Below are 14,805 nucleotides of genomic sequence, written 5' to 3' on the forward strand. Positions count from 1 at the left end.
AGCTCTTCTGTGTATTCTTGTCACCTTTTCTTAATATCTTCTGCTTCTGTTAGGTCCATACAGTTTCTGTCCTTTATTGTGCCCATCTTTGCATGAAATGTTCCCTTGGTATCTCTAATTTTCTTGAAGAGATCTCTAGTCTTTCCCATTCTAATGTTTTCCTCTGTTTCTTTGCACTGATCACTGAGGAAGGCTTTCTTACTTCCCCTTACTATTCTTGGGAACTCTGAATTCAGAAGGGTATATCTTTCCTTTTCTTCTTTGCCTTTTGCTTCTCTTTTCTCAGCTATTTGTAAGTCCTCCTCAAGACAACCATTTTGCCTTTTTGCATTTCTTTTTCTTGATGATGGTTTTGATCACCACCTCCTGTAGAATGTCATGAACCTCTGTCCATAGTTCTTCAGGCACTCTATCAAATCTAATCCCTTGAATCTATTTGTCATTTCCACTGTATAATCATAAGGGATTTGATTTAGGTCATACCTGAACAGTCTAGTGGTTCTCCCCACTTCAATCTACGTCTGAATTTTGCAATAAGGTGTTCATGATCTGAGCCACATTCAGCTCTTGGTCTCGCTTTTGCTGACTGTATAGTGCTTCTCCATCTTTGGCTGCAAAGAATATAATCAATCTGATTTCAGTGTTGACCATCTGGTGATGTCCATGTGTAGAGTCGTCCTTTGTGTTGTTGGAAGAGGGTGTTTGCTACGACCAGTGCATTCTCTTGGCAAAACTGTCAGCCTTTGCCCTGCTTCATTTTGTACTCTGGCCAAACTTGCCTGTTATTCCAGGTATCTCTTGGCTTCCTACTTTTGCATTCCAGTCCCCTATGTTGAAAAGGACATCATTTTTTGGCATTAGTTCTAGAAGGTCTTGTAGGTCTTCATAGAACTGTTCAGCTTCTTCAGCATTACTGGTTGGGGCATAGACTTGGATTGCTGTGATATTGAATGGTTTGCCTCGGAAATGAACAGAGATCATTCTGTAATTTTTGAGATTGCATCCAAGTACTGCATTTTGGACTCTTTTGTTGACTATGAGGGTTAGTCCATTCTTCTAAGGGATTCTTGCCCACAGTAGTAGACATAAAGGTCATCGGAATTAAATTCGCCCATTCCAGTCCATTTTAGTTTGCTGATTCCTAAAATGTTGATGTTCACTCTTGCCATCTCCTGTTTGACCACATCCAATTTGCCTTGATTCGTGGATCAAACATTTCAGATTCCTATGCAATATTGCTCTTTACAGCATCAGAGTTTGCTTCTATCACCAGTCACATCTACAACTGGGTGTTGTTTTTGCTTTGGCTCCATCTGTTCATTCTTTCTGGAGTTATTTCTCCACTGATCTCCAGTAGCATATTGAGCACCTATCGACCTGGGGAGTTCATCTTTCAGTGTTTTATGTTTTTGCCTTCTTATACTGTTCATGGGGTTATCAAAGCAAGAATACTTGAGTGTTTTGTCATTTCTTTCTCCAGTAGACCATGTTTTGTCAGAACTCTCCACCATGACCTGTCTGTCTTGGGTGGCCCTACAGAGCATGGCTCATAGTTTCATTACGTTAGACAAGGCTGTGGTCCATGTGATCAGTTTGGTTAGTTTTTTTGTGATTGTGGTTTTCATTCTGTCTGCCCTCTGATAAATAAGGATAAGAGGCTTACGGATGCTTCCCGATGGGAGACACTGATTGTGGGGGAAACTGGGTCTTGTTTACTGGGCGGGGGCATGCTCAGTAAATTTTAATCTAATTTTCTGTTGATTGGTGCGGCTGTGTTCTCTCTGTTTTGTTTGACCTGAGGCCAAACTGTTGACCCATGCCTCCACTGAGACTCCTGGACACTCACAGGCAAGTCTGCTCACTCTCTTGTCGGGACACTGCTCCTTTCTCCTGGTGCACACTAGGTTTTGTTCATGCCCTCCAAGAGTCTGTTTCCCAAGTCCTGTAGGAAGTTCTATACTAAAATCCCACTGCCCTCCAAAGTCAAATTCCCTTTGTTTTCTCCTTCCCTTTGCCCGATCCCAGGTTATAAATTTGTTTTGGGTCCTAGAACTTTCTTAATAGTGTGAGAATTTCTTTGGTATAATTGTTCTGCAGTTTGTGGGTTGTCTGCTCGGTGGCTCTATGGTCAGGCTAATGATGACCTCCTCCAATAGGGCTTATGCCACATGCTGCATTACCCAGGTCTGCAGCAGCCAGAGCTCCTGTCCTCATGTCAGGCCACTGATGACCTGTGCCTTCATGCAAGACATGCAAACACTCAAGGGCCAAGATATGCCACCAATGAAGATATTTAAAGGAATGTGCAAAAGGCTCTGAAGGCAAGTCTGAAGGAAACCTTCTAAAAATATTTTGCATGATGGTAGCATTAAAAGAGTAGCCAGATGGGCCCCAAGATAACTTCTGTGAAAGGGGGGACAAACTTTAAAACTTTAGGTGTGTATAATAAGTAAAAGAGTCATTACTTTATAATTCAAGCATATTCCTTTTGATCTTTTCATATAGTTGCTTTATAATTTGCAACATGCTTTTTAAAAATTTATGCTTTACAACAACTCTGTGAGTTACATATTCCTACCATTTTTTAAAGATGAAGAAACAGATTAGTTTAAGAAGCTGACATTCAAGTCTCTTGATTCCAAGGTCAGTGCTCTCTCTGCACACTAAGCTATTTAAGGTCACACAACTTGAGAAAGGAGAAGCCACAGTTCATAGCCATCATCCCTTATGACCACTGGGGTGCATGGACATCCTGACCATTTATCTATCTGCCTTAATCAATGCTCTCTATAGATGTGATTGGTCTGACAACTTGCAAATAGTCACCTGTGCAACAAGTACCCAAGTTAATTAAAAAAAAAAAAAAAAAAAACATTGTTTCCCACTTTAAAATAATGGAAATGGAGTGCTGTGAATTTCTTGGACATTTTAAGATTTAGAGACATTTGCTAAATTGATGTTAAAGAACAGGAATGACCTAGGAAATCTCATGGTAACCTGTAACCAGTATAGCAGTCAAAATTAAACAATGCTTGTGGCATTATAACTTAAGAGTCCTGAAAAGGGGTCAGAACTGGGTTTTGATCTGGACTGTGTTCCTTAGTTTCTCTAAGATATTGGGAAAATCATTTAAACTCTCAGGGCTTCTGTATCACTTAGGGCTCTTAAATTTATGCAAGTAATGGAAACTGACTGCTGTTAACTTAGGCAAACGGGGATTTATTGGAAGGATGCTGTAAGATGGACAAATGCTTTAAAGGCTAGGAACTGGGTTTGGAAACTGACAAGAACAAGGCACCTGGTTGACCTGAACTAATAGGAAAACCAGGGTACTAATAGGCAGCAACGAATTTAGGGCAGTCAAACAAATCCCACCCATTCACCACTGCTTTCCTTTTCATATTGATCAAGGATCATCCCCAGGAGACCTTCTAGCTCTGACATCCTCTGCTTCTCAGTATTTGGAGAAGAATAAGCAAAGAGCAACTGAACTGAACTGAAGCAGGAAGAGGGATGCATATGCAAACAGGGTGGTCAGAAATGCTTTGGCCGGATGTGCCTCAGAAGGTTCTGCATAGCTAAAGAAGGCTGAGCCACCACAGCGGTACAGACGCTGACCAATGTGGCATGTAGCAAGCAGGAAGTGGAAAGGGTCTTAAGCAGGCAACGCCTTTGGGTAGGTGAGTTATGAGGAACCTCCACAAATAACAGTTTTCACAAGTGCTGGAAACTGAAACACTTCTAACAAGTAACTCCCTTTACAGACAAGGGACAGGTCTTGACTCTGTGAAAGAGACTCCAGCAGGTTTCCTCATGTCTACGGAATGAGATACAGTAACTACCATGAACACGAAGCTCATATTTGAATGTAATACACTGGTATACATTAAACAGTCTCTTGAATCAAACATTGAAAATGGGTAGCCCATGGGTCAGGTATGCTCTTCAAAAAATTAGTTACCAACATATAAAAATACAGGTGTTTCCAACTTTTCTTGAAAAAAAAAAGGGGGGGGAGGTTTTGGCAACACAAGGCCTACATTCTTACATAGCAACAATTTTCTACTGTCTTCTGTGGGCTCTCCATGTTGCCACACCCTTCTCATAGCCCTCTTCACTTATGAGGCTGCCTGCCTGGATCATGGGAGCATTCTAGTTTCTGAACACTGATGTAATTACTTCCATGACAACCTACCCAAGGCCAGCATTTTGGACAGCCATTTTGAGGATCTATCACTGCGGGCTTCCCTGACCAGGAGAATTTCCCTGAGTTCAAGTTCCAAACCTCTGTTCTTGAGACCCCTTGGGAGGGTCCCTTTAGTCCAGACATACTACCTGTCATACTGGAAACAATCATTTGCTCAACCCCAACCAAACCACATCTCCGTCTTCTGTCAGAGCCAATCTTCAGGCATCTGCTCTCCCCCAAAACCTTAAATACTCGATGGTGGAAAAGGCAGCAAAGAACCCTCATATACCACCTTCTATGCGTAGTGAAAAAACAGAAGGCACCTGAACAAAGAACCACTTCTGTTTGACTTCTTGGAAAACAAATCTTTGAGGAAAGCTGCCCCTGAGAATTATTTATTTGTTTGTTTGTTTATTTCATATGAGTAGCTGTGGATGTGCTGGGCACCAGTGGATGGTAATGATGATGATGCCGCTTAGTAACTCTCCTTTCTACACATCCAATCCCATCTGGATGTTACTCCTCACATTTTCTATCTCTTAATGCCAACATCATATACGCTATATAAGCATTCACTTCACTCTTAACTTTGTAGAATCCATTCCTTACAAAGCAGGCAGAACATTTCCTTAAGTCTCTGATGGATTCCAAGTTGCTTTTAGGCTAAACTTTAAGATGCTTTAAGAAGTCTACAAATCCTCGCATGATTCGATTCCTCCTTATCTCAGGCTTTATCTCCTATTCTGTCTTCTTCCCTGGCTCACTTCGCTTTGAACACTTAGACCTTCTTTAAAATTGTGGAAGGAAAATAGGTTCATTCTCACCTCAGGGCCTTGACTCTTCTCACTTCCTGGAGGGCTCCCCTTTTTCCTCACTCTCTTCCCTATCTCCTATCATCTTCCAGCCCTCAGTTTTTAAATGCTTCCCAGATAGCTCAGTTGGTAAAGAACTAGCCTGCAATGCAGGAGACCCCAGTTTCATTCCTGGGTCAGGAAGATCCACTGGAGAAGGGATAGGCTACCCACTCCAGCATTCTTGGGCTTCCCTTCTGGCTCAGCTGGTAAAAAAATCCGCCTGCAACGCAGGAGACCCTGGGTTGGGAAGATACCCTGGAGAAGGGAAAGGCTATTCCCTCCAGTATCCTGGTCTAGAAAATTCCATGAACTGTATAGTCCATGGGGTCACAAAGAGTCGGGCATAACTGAGCGACTTTCACTTTTGTCAGAGAAGTCTCTCCTAACTTTTGTTTCCCTCCTATTCACTCACCCCTCCTCCCCATTTCTCAGCGCCCTCTGCATTATAATTTCTATTGCTTTTAATAGTTTGTATGTTTCGCCACTAAACTGTAAACCCTGCAGCGCAGAGAACTTGTTCATTTTGTGCCTACTGAATATTAATGGTCAGCATAGTCCCTGCCCTAATAGAATGGGTGAGCAATTCTTATTTGCCAAATGAATGAAAAGCTTAAATTCCATTGCTCAGGCTGGTCTAACACCACTCTATGTTATCTTCTGGAGCAATTAGACATCCTTTCTTAGGAAAAATATTATTTCAGTCACCTATAAGTGAATCCACATGGTTTATCAGAAGATAAACCAGAAGAGAAAAAAGCTATTAATATTATAGGTTTCCTAGGTGGGGGGAGGTCCCAGACCAACACCTAGGAACTGGGTAGAAATGCAAATTACTAAGCCCCACTCCAGACCACCTAATCAGAGAACTCAAGGGATGTAGTCCAGCATTCTGTGCTTTAACAAGCCTTCCACGAAATTCTGGTGCACACTTTGAGAAGTTTAAATGTCATTGTCCTATGCTTTCTAGTTTTTAATTTTTTTTAATTAAAAAGTTTGGTCCTTAATCCGTGGTTTCATCCTGCAAGTAGAATAGTACAATCTAAAACTACTCCGGAGAGTACTTTTTTCTCCTCATTCAAAGCCACCAAAGGCTTATTTGTGTAAGGTATTTACCTTTACATTCCTGTGAGGTGTGCCTTCCTCGTGGGCACAGGCCTGCCCTCCGGGTGGCCTACAATCTAACCCTTGTAGTTAACACTTGTAATGTGCCACGTTGTAACAGTGCGTAAGTGTAACTGAAGAAAAAAAAAAAACAGTACTAAGGCAGAGGAGCCACGGTGCAAGCCTTTGTTCCTCTCTCCTCCAACGGCTCACCCTCCGTCTGATATAGCTCTTTTCCAACCAGAAAAGGAGCCGCTCAAGATAAAAAATCGGATGGGTGCCGCTGACAAGGTTTTCAATTAGGCCGTTTTCCTCGGAGCACCGGAAGATAGTTGTGGCTGTGGAATGCGATTCCATCGCTTCCTCAACCTAGCACAGAAGTAACTGCAACGAAAAACCCCTTCCAGCTTCAGGAGAATTGGAGACTCGGGCAGACCTACCCAACCCTACCTGGAGAACACCCGAAGTGGACTACCTCACCTTCGGAATGGGAGCGGCAGCCGGCGGCGCTCCTCAGTGCGCATGCTCTCTCGCCCCGCCCGCTCGGAGCCGGAAGGGGGAGCGCTCGAGGCCTAGGCCTGTCCTGGCCGGGGCGTCGGCACTGGCGGCCATCTTGGCTTCCCGGGGAAAGGCGGTGTGAGGGGAAGAAGTTGTAGGGTGGGGGCAGGAGTGAGGAGGAGGGGAGAGAGAGGGGGAGGAGGCCGCGGCGGGGCAGGGCGGGGACTGCCTGCCTGCCCGGGTTGCGGAAGTGGTAGCCGCTGACCGAGCCTGCTTCTCTCTCGCTACTGCTTCGGCTTCCCGGCTCCCCCCCAGACGGAGAGGGTGGCCCGGCCGTGGATGGTCAGATAGCTTCTACCTCCCGCCGCCCATCCCTGGCCCCAACCGGCACGGAGCAGACGGCGGCAGCAGCAGCAGCAGGCGAGGAGGAAGATGGCGGGACGGCTGCCGGCCTGTGTGGTGGACTGTGGCACGGGGTAAGGGGGCTGATGGGCGGGGGTGGGGAAACTGAGGCGGAGGCAGGAAAATGGCGGGGCCGGGAGGAGGCCGGGAGATGAATGGAGCGGCAAGGTGCTGCCGCCGGCTGTGTCAGCCCGGGCCGCGCCGGGTGACGAGGGGTGGGGCCCGCAGTCAGGGCCTCCCTCATCCCCCGCGCTTCACCCTCTGGGAGCCGGGCGGCGGCGCGGGGCCCAGAAACCCCCGGGGAGCGGCTTCCTCCGCGCCACCCCTCCCGGCCCTTCCCCCACCGCGGTGGGCAGCGCCGCCCGAGGGGCTGCGGGGACGGTCGCCTCCCCGGGGCCCGCGGTCGCGTGGGGGTGGTCTTCGAGCCCCGCACAGCCGACCCTCCTTTGCCCGGTGCCCTTTCCTGCCCGTAGGTTTGGAGACCGAGGGGAATGGAGCGCGGGGACTGGCCGGGCAAAGGAGCGAGAAAAGAGAAGCGCTCCTTGTAGGTTTTGCAAGATTGCTGTGACAACATTCTACCCGGGGTGTGGGAGGGGAAAGGGAAGAATCGGACCTTGAAAATGGGAACCTAGATCGGGGCTTTCATTGGACCACCCACCTCCTCTTCCTTTTCGACTCCCGGTCTTTTCCATCTCCCACTACGTTCCTACCGGCCAACCAACTCACATTTTAATTTGAGAGAAAGATGTCATGTGTTACTTCTCTTGCCTCAAAAAAGTCCCCCAGTGAGCAAGCGCGCTGCAACTTCCTTAGTTTTGTCAAAGCCGCTTCCTGCTTTCAGTCTTTTATACCCTTATAAGGTAGTTTTTCGTTTCCAACCTGAACACATCTTATTAGAACTTTCAAAATCAAGCAGTTTTCAAATAGGCTGAGGTACTGGTGCTAGGTATGAATTTCTGTGAACTTAAAAAGTATATTTGCGTTGCACTGAGAGGAAGGAAGAGAAGCACCCAGGAAAATTAAGTTGTATAGGTTCATTCTGTGACCGTGTCTTAAGGAGAGAAGGAAGGTAATAGAGTTGTAAAGGGAGGTACTTGCTTTTCAAGGAGTTATTATGGATCTGCAGTGTAGTTTACTAAAGTATATAACGGTGGGGAAGTGCTCGTTCCTTTTGTATTAATAGGCGTTTATAGCACACTTTATACTATCGTAGAAAATATTGCCTGTGTTTTAATGCAGAGTGACTGCTTTATGTTTCACTATTGGAAGTGTTTTCTTGTGCTTGTGAATGCTGTGCTGATACATGATTACTTCTCCAATTCCCCCAATTTTGGAGGGGATCATGAGAAGTAGATTGTCAGCCTTTCCCTTCCCTTTTTACTCTTTCGCGAACTATTGTTACTTAAAGGATGGTATACTCCTCACTCAGTTTGTTCTGTGTGAAATTTCTCTATAATCCTCATGATCATACCTTTATGAAAGTGTGGCAGTTTGTAAAATCCCAGCCGTGCAGGAGGAAATAACCGATTTATTAATATAATAATAAACCAGTGTTGTTTAGCCATGAAACTTCTATGTAGATTTTTGATGGACCGCTGATTATTTTTCTTAATCCAGTTTTATTTCCTTGAATCTGTATTTTTTTTTCCCGCCTTCCTTCTTAGTCCAGTTGGGGAGTAGTTTTATGTTTAGGGTCAGTTTTAAAATTAGATTTGGCAGCTTGACTGAGAAAGAATTTTCAAGTATGTTTTGTTACAGTGAAAAATATTGCTACATAGTTAATATTCTATGCTTTAGTAATTATTGCCTTGTCGATAAAATTAGTGTAGATAATTGTTGCCCTAATGGTGATATCTTAAGTAAGGTGTTAACTTTTTCTCATTTAATTTTTTCCCTTTTGAAATCTTGGTTACGTTTGAATTAGTATGCTGGGTATTTCTTTGAGGTTAACTATCCTTAAGTGTCTTTCTGATAGGGCAGCCTTGAATTTAAAACACAGACTGAGTTACCATGAGGTGTCGGGGAGAGGGGTTCAGTCTGTACTTAGGATGCTGCCCAGTCTTGGTTGTTGAGCTGTGTCCGACTCCTTGCGGCCCGGTGGACTGTAGCCTGCCAGGATCCTCTGTCCATGGAATTTTCCAGACAAGAATACTGGAGTGAGTTGCCGTTTTCTACTCCAGGGGATTTTCCCCACCCAGGGATCGAACCTGTGTCTCCTGCATTGGTAGACAGATTCTTTACCAGTGAGCCGCCTGGGAAGCCCCTTATACTTAGGATATTTTTGCTTTAATGATCAGTTATTGATTATATTACTACATTAGTTTTATCTCCTAGGGAGAGGTTGTGTTAGCTGGACAGTCATGATTTAAATGAAACTGATCTAAGAATTCTTACTTTCTTTAACCATCTGTCACTGTCTGAAATTCCACCTTTAGAGATCCGTTTATTTATTTGTTTATTTTTAATTTGATTGCCCATGCGGAATGTGAGATGTTAGTTCCCTGAGCAGGGATCGAACTCTTGCTCCCTGCATTGGAAACTCAGAGTATTAACCACCAGGGAAGTTCCAGATATACACTTATTGTGGTTTTCAGAAGGCATTTTGGTCTTTCTTGTTGCCTATTAGTACAAATCCTGGAAGGTTACACCTTCAACTTTAATAGCATATAGAAGATAGCTCATTGAAATTGGACCTTTGATAAACATCTGTAAATAAGCCCTTAATAGAGAGTTTTATGTTCCAGAGTACTGTAGTTTTCCAGATGCAAATTATGCACCTACAATGTGTGTGTTCTTTTGTACTTTAGAGAATGCGTTTATCAACCATAATTACCCATTTACATAAGTGAAAAATTATAGTGAGTTCAGATACTTATTCCATTTCATTATATAAGATAAGCAAAAGGTGATGAAAAGAATGGCCATCTATGAAATTTGGTGGGCTTAGGTAACAAAAGTTGTAAAAGTTAGGAAACAGTGATGTTTAATCCCCAAATTTAGAGATCCTCCAGTGATCCTTTATTTCAGCATAAGATAAAGAATCACCTAAGCACAGATCATAAAAGAAAGTAACGCCTTTTAAAAAGAATTTAGAAAAAAATACTTCTTTCATATTGATACCATGTCTACGTACTTTTGGGTGGAATCTGTATTGGAATAGTAATGTAAAATAAAATTTGGGAACAGATTATTATTGGTAGAGTGGGTTGCTTATGAACTAAGGTGTGGACTCAAATGGGCTACCAGTGGTGAGGAAAACTTTTTTTAAGCATTTAAAAAATATTGTAATACTTGTAAAGTTAAGACTATTCTAAGTTATCTTTTGCATATTTTCCCCCAGAATTCTTCAGCATTCAAGCCATATAGAGGAACTGCTTGCATGCTTTTATTTTGTTATAGCTTGTTTGCAGAGCTGTGCATTGTGAAATTTCTTTCCCCTTTAATGTCTTTCCTTTGTTTCTCTAATAAATACTGTATTGGTAAATTATTTCCATTAGCAGAGTTGTTATAGTCTTATTGTACATATATCCTAGAGCTCTTGGATATATTTGGATTTAGAATCAATTAAGCAGTTTTCCTAGTTGAGTTAAACTTCTTGGTCATCTTGAAATGTAAGCACAAGTATTTTGTTGGAGTTGGTGGTTCGTCTTGTAGTCACATTCTAGCTAGTGCTCATGTTTGAGAGCAGTGAGGAAGAGCTGAGTGGGTAGAAGAAAATATAATTGGGAAGTCCATGTTTCTTACATAAATTCTGTATGTAGTATGTAATAATAACGCTATTTTTCCAGTTGTCTTGAAGAGCAGAAGCAGTCACAGTATCTAGTTGTTACCAAAACATTCATTAAAAGTCTTACTACTTCATGGGTCTTGTTTTGCATGCTGTTTGCAGTAAACATAACAGACATGCTCCTGTTGAAAAGTCAGATTCTTACTTGGTCTTGTCTAAAATCTTTTCTTTCCTTTCCTTCCAGTCTTCTTCTGCCTGCCAATTTTGTGTTGGAATATTGACTTTGGATTGGGTATATGTTGTATCTAACGAACTTTTCAGCCTTATTGTTAAAGAGTTTGGAAATTTTACTTTTAAGCACAGAAGGGAAAGATCCACTAGTGGAGGATCTGTTGGTCAGGCTTTTTACTTAACTTATTTAATCTTGTGATAGCTATTTTTACCTCATCTTACAAGTGAGAAAATAGAATAGAGAATTTACTTTTTGATATCATGTAGTTAAGTGTGAGAGTTGCTATTTGTATTTAAGTTTATTATTATTATTTTTTTGGTATTTAAGCCCCATGTTCTCTCTGTTAATACTGTGGGGACTCTTCTTAGGAACTGTGTACGTTGATTATTTGTATTAGTAAAGTTAACTCTATTCTTGTTTAAAGTAATCTTATTTAAAAAATCCTAGCCCTACTAATTCGGAGAAGGCAGTGGCACCCCACTCCAGTACTCTTGCCTGGAAAATCCCATGGATGGAGGAGCCTGGTAGGCTGCAGTCCATGGGGTTGCTAAGAGTCGGACACGACTGAGCGACTTCACTTTCACTTTTCACTTTCATGCATTGGAGAAGGAAATGGCAGCCCACTCCAGTGTTCTTGCCTGGAGAATCTCAGGGACGGGGGAGCCTGGTGGGCAGCCATCTATGGGGTTGCAGAGAGTCAGACACGACTGAAGTGACTTAGCAGCAGCAGCAGCAGCCTTACTAATTAGAGAAATCTTTCTGTGCAAATCTGACTGACTTTAGATTTTTCTTTTTCTGGATATGTGAATTCCCTGACTTAATTTTTTTGTCACTTTTAGAAATGATTAAATTTAATCTCCAGAAAAAATTTACGCCCCAGGTTTTGTTTATCAGGAAATACTAACAGCTAACATTTACCAAGAATTATGTGTCAAGCGCTGTGCTAACTGTTCTGTGTTATCTCCTTTACTTTTCATATTGGCTTGAGAATTATTACATCCGTTTTTAGACTGGAAAATGTAGGTTTAGAGACGTTAAACTACTTGACTCAAGGTATTGTAGCAAATACCTGTGATAGAGACACTGTACTATGTAAGTCTCCTTACATAGAGGATGAGCTTTTGACAATTTTGAATCATTTTGATATTTTTTAAAAGAGAATTAAATGTTGTTAAAAAGGCAGAAAGCAGTGTAACTTAAGAATTACTTGCACAGGTGGAAAAAGTGTTGTTGTCATATCAAGGCTAACTATGTACTTAGCAGGAGGCTTTCCTGGTGGCTCAGTGGTAAAGAATCTGCTTGAAGTGCAGGAGACCCAGGTTCAGTATTCTTCCCGGGAGGATCCTATGGACCAGGAGCATGGTGGTCTATAGTCCATAGGGTTACAAAGATCTGACATGACTGAGCAACTAACACTTAAATACTTACCAGGTCAGAAACTCTTGGAATTATAAGGAAAATGTAGTACAATCAGCTCTCAAGAATCTTAATGAGACAAGAGTGAAAAATCATTAAAAAGAAATTAGAGGAGCTTTGTTGGTGGTCCAGTGGTTAAGAATCTGCTTTCTAGTGCAGAGCATTTGGGTTTCTAACCCTAGTTGGGGAACAAAGATCCCACATGCCTCAAGGCAGAGCCCTTGTGCCACAGTTAAGACCTGACAGCCATAAGTAAGTAAATATTTTTTAAAAAAGGAGTTTAGAGGATGTATAAGACTGTACTTAATCAAATGTTAAGATATTTCCTTTTCTGGCAGTAGTAATTCCTGTCCTGTAGGTTAGTAAGGAAAGAAGAATTATTGTGGTTAGGATTAGTCAAGGAACTTGCAGTGAAGATAGGGTATAAATTCTTCCTTTAAGGATTTGGATTGAGGCAGGGAAAGGAAAAGCATATGTCGTGGGGAGGGGGGAGTTGTCTGTGTTTAGCCCTCTTGGCATATGTTGCACCACTTCCCCTACCTTATGGATTGAAATCTGTAATGACAGTCCAGATCTAGATTATGTAATGCGAAAAGGTGCGGACATTCACTGAGCTCTTCTTGTGTATCAGGTGTTCATTATATGGCAGGAAAGCTTTGGTCAAAATCATTTTACTTGATAGGACGACATAATCTAGTACACAGATAAGTGAATGTTGAAAATAGGGTTTTTAGAGTATTTTTGGAAAGGAATTTAGTTGGACCAGGTGTAGAGGAGATATTTGGGGTGAACTTACTGGACTTGCTACATAGTAGGAACCTGAATCCTTGTTGAATGAATGAATGAATGAGTGAATGAGCAATAATTAGGGATATGGTTTTTAAAAAGTGCATCAGAAACACCTTTTGCCCAGTGGTTCAGAATCTTATGGGTTGGGCCTAGGCACATTTATTTAAATGGGCTCCCTGTATGATTTTTAAGCACTCCTCTCAGTACCTGCTTTGCAGGAATTCTGAAATAGGGTGTTGGCAGTGGGAATGGAGAAGAGATCAATCTGGGAAAAGTTGCTGCTTTTGTACCTTTCTTTTTGGCAGTTACATTGTTTTGTATGTTTTATTTATGGTTAACAAGGGCTTTGTAGTCAGAGCTATTTTTGAGTTCAAGCTCTACCATTTTCTAGCTGTGTGACCTTGTACACTTCAGATTCTACAGATACTGTTTTTGTCACTTAGAGATCATACGGGTTTTTGTTTTTTGAGATAATGCATGAAGATGGCTCAACCCAGTGCTTGGCATATAGTAAGAGTTCAATACATTGTAATCATTACAGTTATCAGTTCAGTTCAGTCGCTCAGTTGTGTCCAACTCTTTGCGACCCCATGAATCACAGCACGCCAGGCCTCCCTGTCCATCACCAACTCCCAGAGTTCACTCAGACTGATGTCCATTGAGTCAGTGATGCCATCCAGCCATCTCATCCTCTGTCGTCCCTTTTTCCTCCTGCCCCCAATCCCTCCCAGCATCAGAGTCTTTTCCAGTGAGTCAACTCTTCGCATGAGGTGGCCAAAGTACTGGAGTTTCAGCTTCAGCATCATTCCTTCCAAAGAAATCCCAGGGCTGATCTCCTTCAGAATGGACTGGTTGGATCTCCTTGCAGTCCAAGGGACTCTCCAGAGTCTTCTCCAACACCACAGTTCAAAAGCATCAATTCTTAAGCGCCCAGCTTTCTTCACAGTCCAACTCTCACATCCATACATGACCACTGGAAAGACCATAGCCTTGACTAGATGGACCTTTGTTGACAGAGTAATGTCTCTGCTTTTGAAGATGCTATCTAGGTTGGTCATAACTTTTCTTCCAAGGAGTAAGCAAGCGTCTTTTAATTATCAGTTAGCTCTCTCTTTTTATTGAATTGAAAGGTTCTTAAGAAAAGGAACACATTGTCTTATGCTTCTTATTTCCAGCAGGCTTTGTCTACCGTAGCTTTTTGCTCAGTCAGAATATTTTTGTTGATTTGAAAGATGGAGGTATAGTTAGGGCTTGGCATTTGTTTCTGGTGTATTGTAAATAGGAATCAATGAATATTCCAGATTGTGAGTTTGGAGTGGGACATGAAGAAGTTGGTTTTAAGAAGCTGAGTAAGGTTGAAATTTGCATTTGTGAGCCATAATTGGAAATGTTCCAAGAGAAGTTAGAGATACAGGAACTTTAGGAATGAAGGTGGGGATTTGGCAGTCACCATTATAATTTTTAAATTGAAGCTAATAAGATGACAAAGAACAGAAAGCTTGAATATTTATCTTCTTTTTTTTAAAAAAAATCTTGGATATGTGGTCTGGCTTCTTGAACATCACAAAAAGAAGAATAAGAAGCTCTGTGGCTTGAC

At 42.3% G+C, this 14,805-nt stretch overlaps 1 protein-coding gene across 1 annotated transcript in view; it reads left to right on the forward strand.

The window, feature by feature from the left end:
- Positions 1-6,895: 6,895 nt before the first annotated feature.
- ACTR3 (actin related protein 3) overlaps positions 6,896-14,805 on the forward strand; it is a 53,161-nt gene continuing 45,251 nt past the window's right edge. Inside the window, exon 1 of the mRNA XM_052659867.1 lies at positions 6,896-7,118. Coding sequence (XP_052515827.1) covers positions 7,075-7,118 — 44 coding nt within the window. The 5' untranslated portion in view covers positions 6,896-7,074. The remainder of the gene's footprint in view (positions 7,119-14,805) is intronic.

This window comes from Budorcas taxicolor, chromosome 2 (assembly GCF_023091745.1).
Source record: "Budorcas taxicolor isolate Tak-1 chromosome 2, Takin1.1, whole genome shotgun sequence".
NCBI lineage: Eukaryota > Metazoa > Chordata > Mammalia > Artiodactyla > Bovidae > Budorcas > Budorcas taxicolor.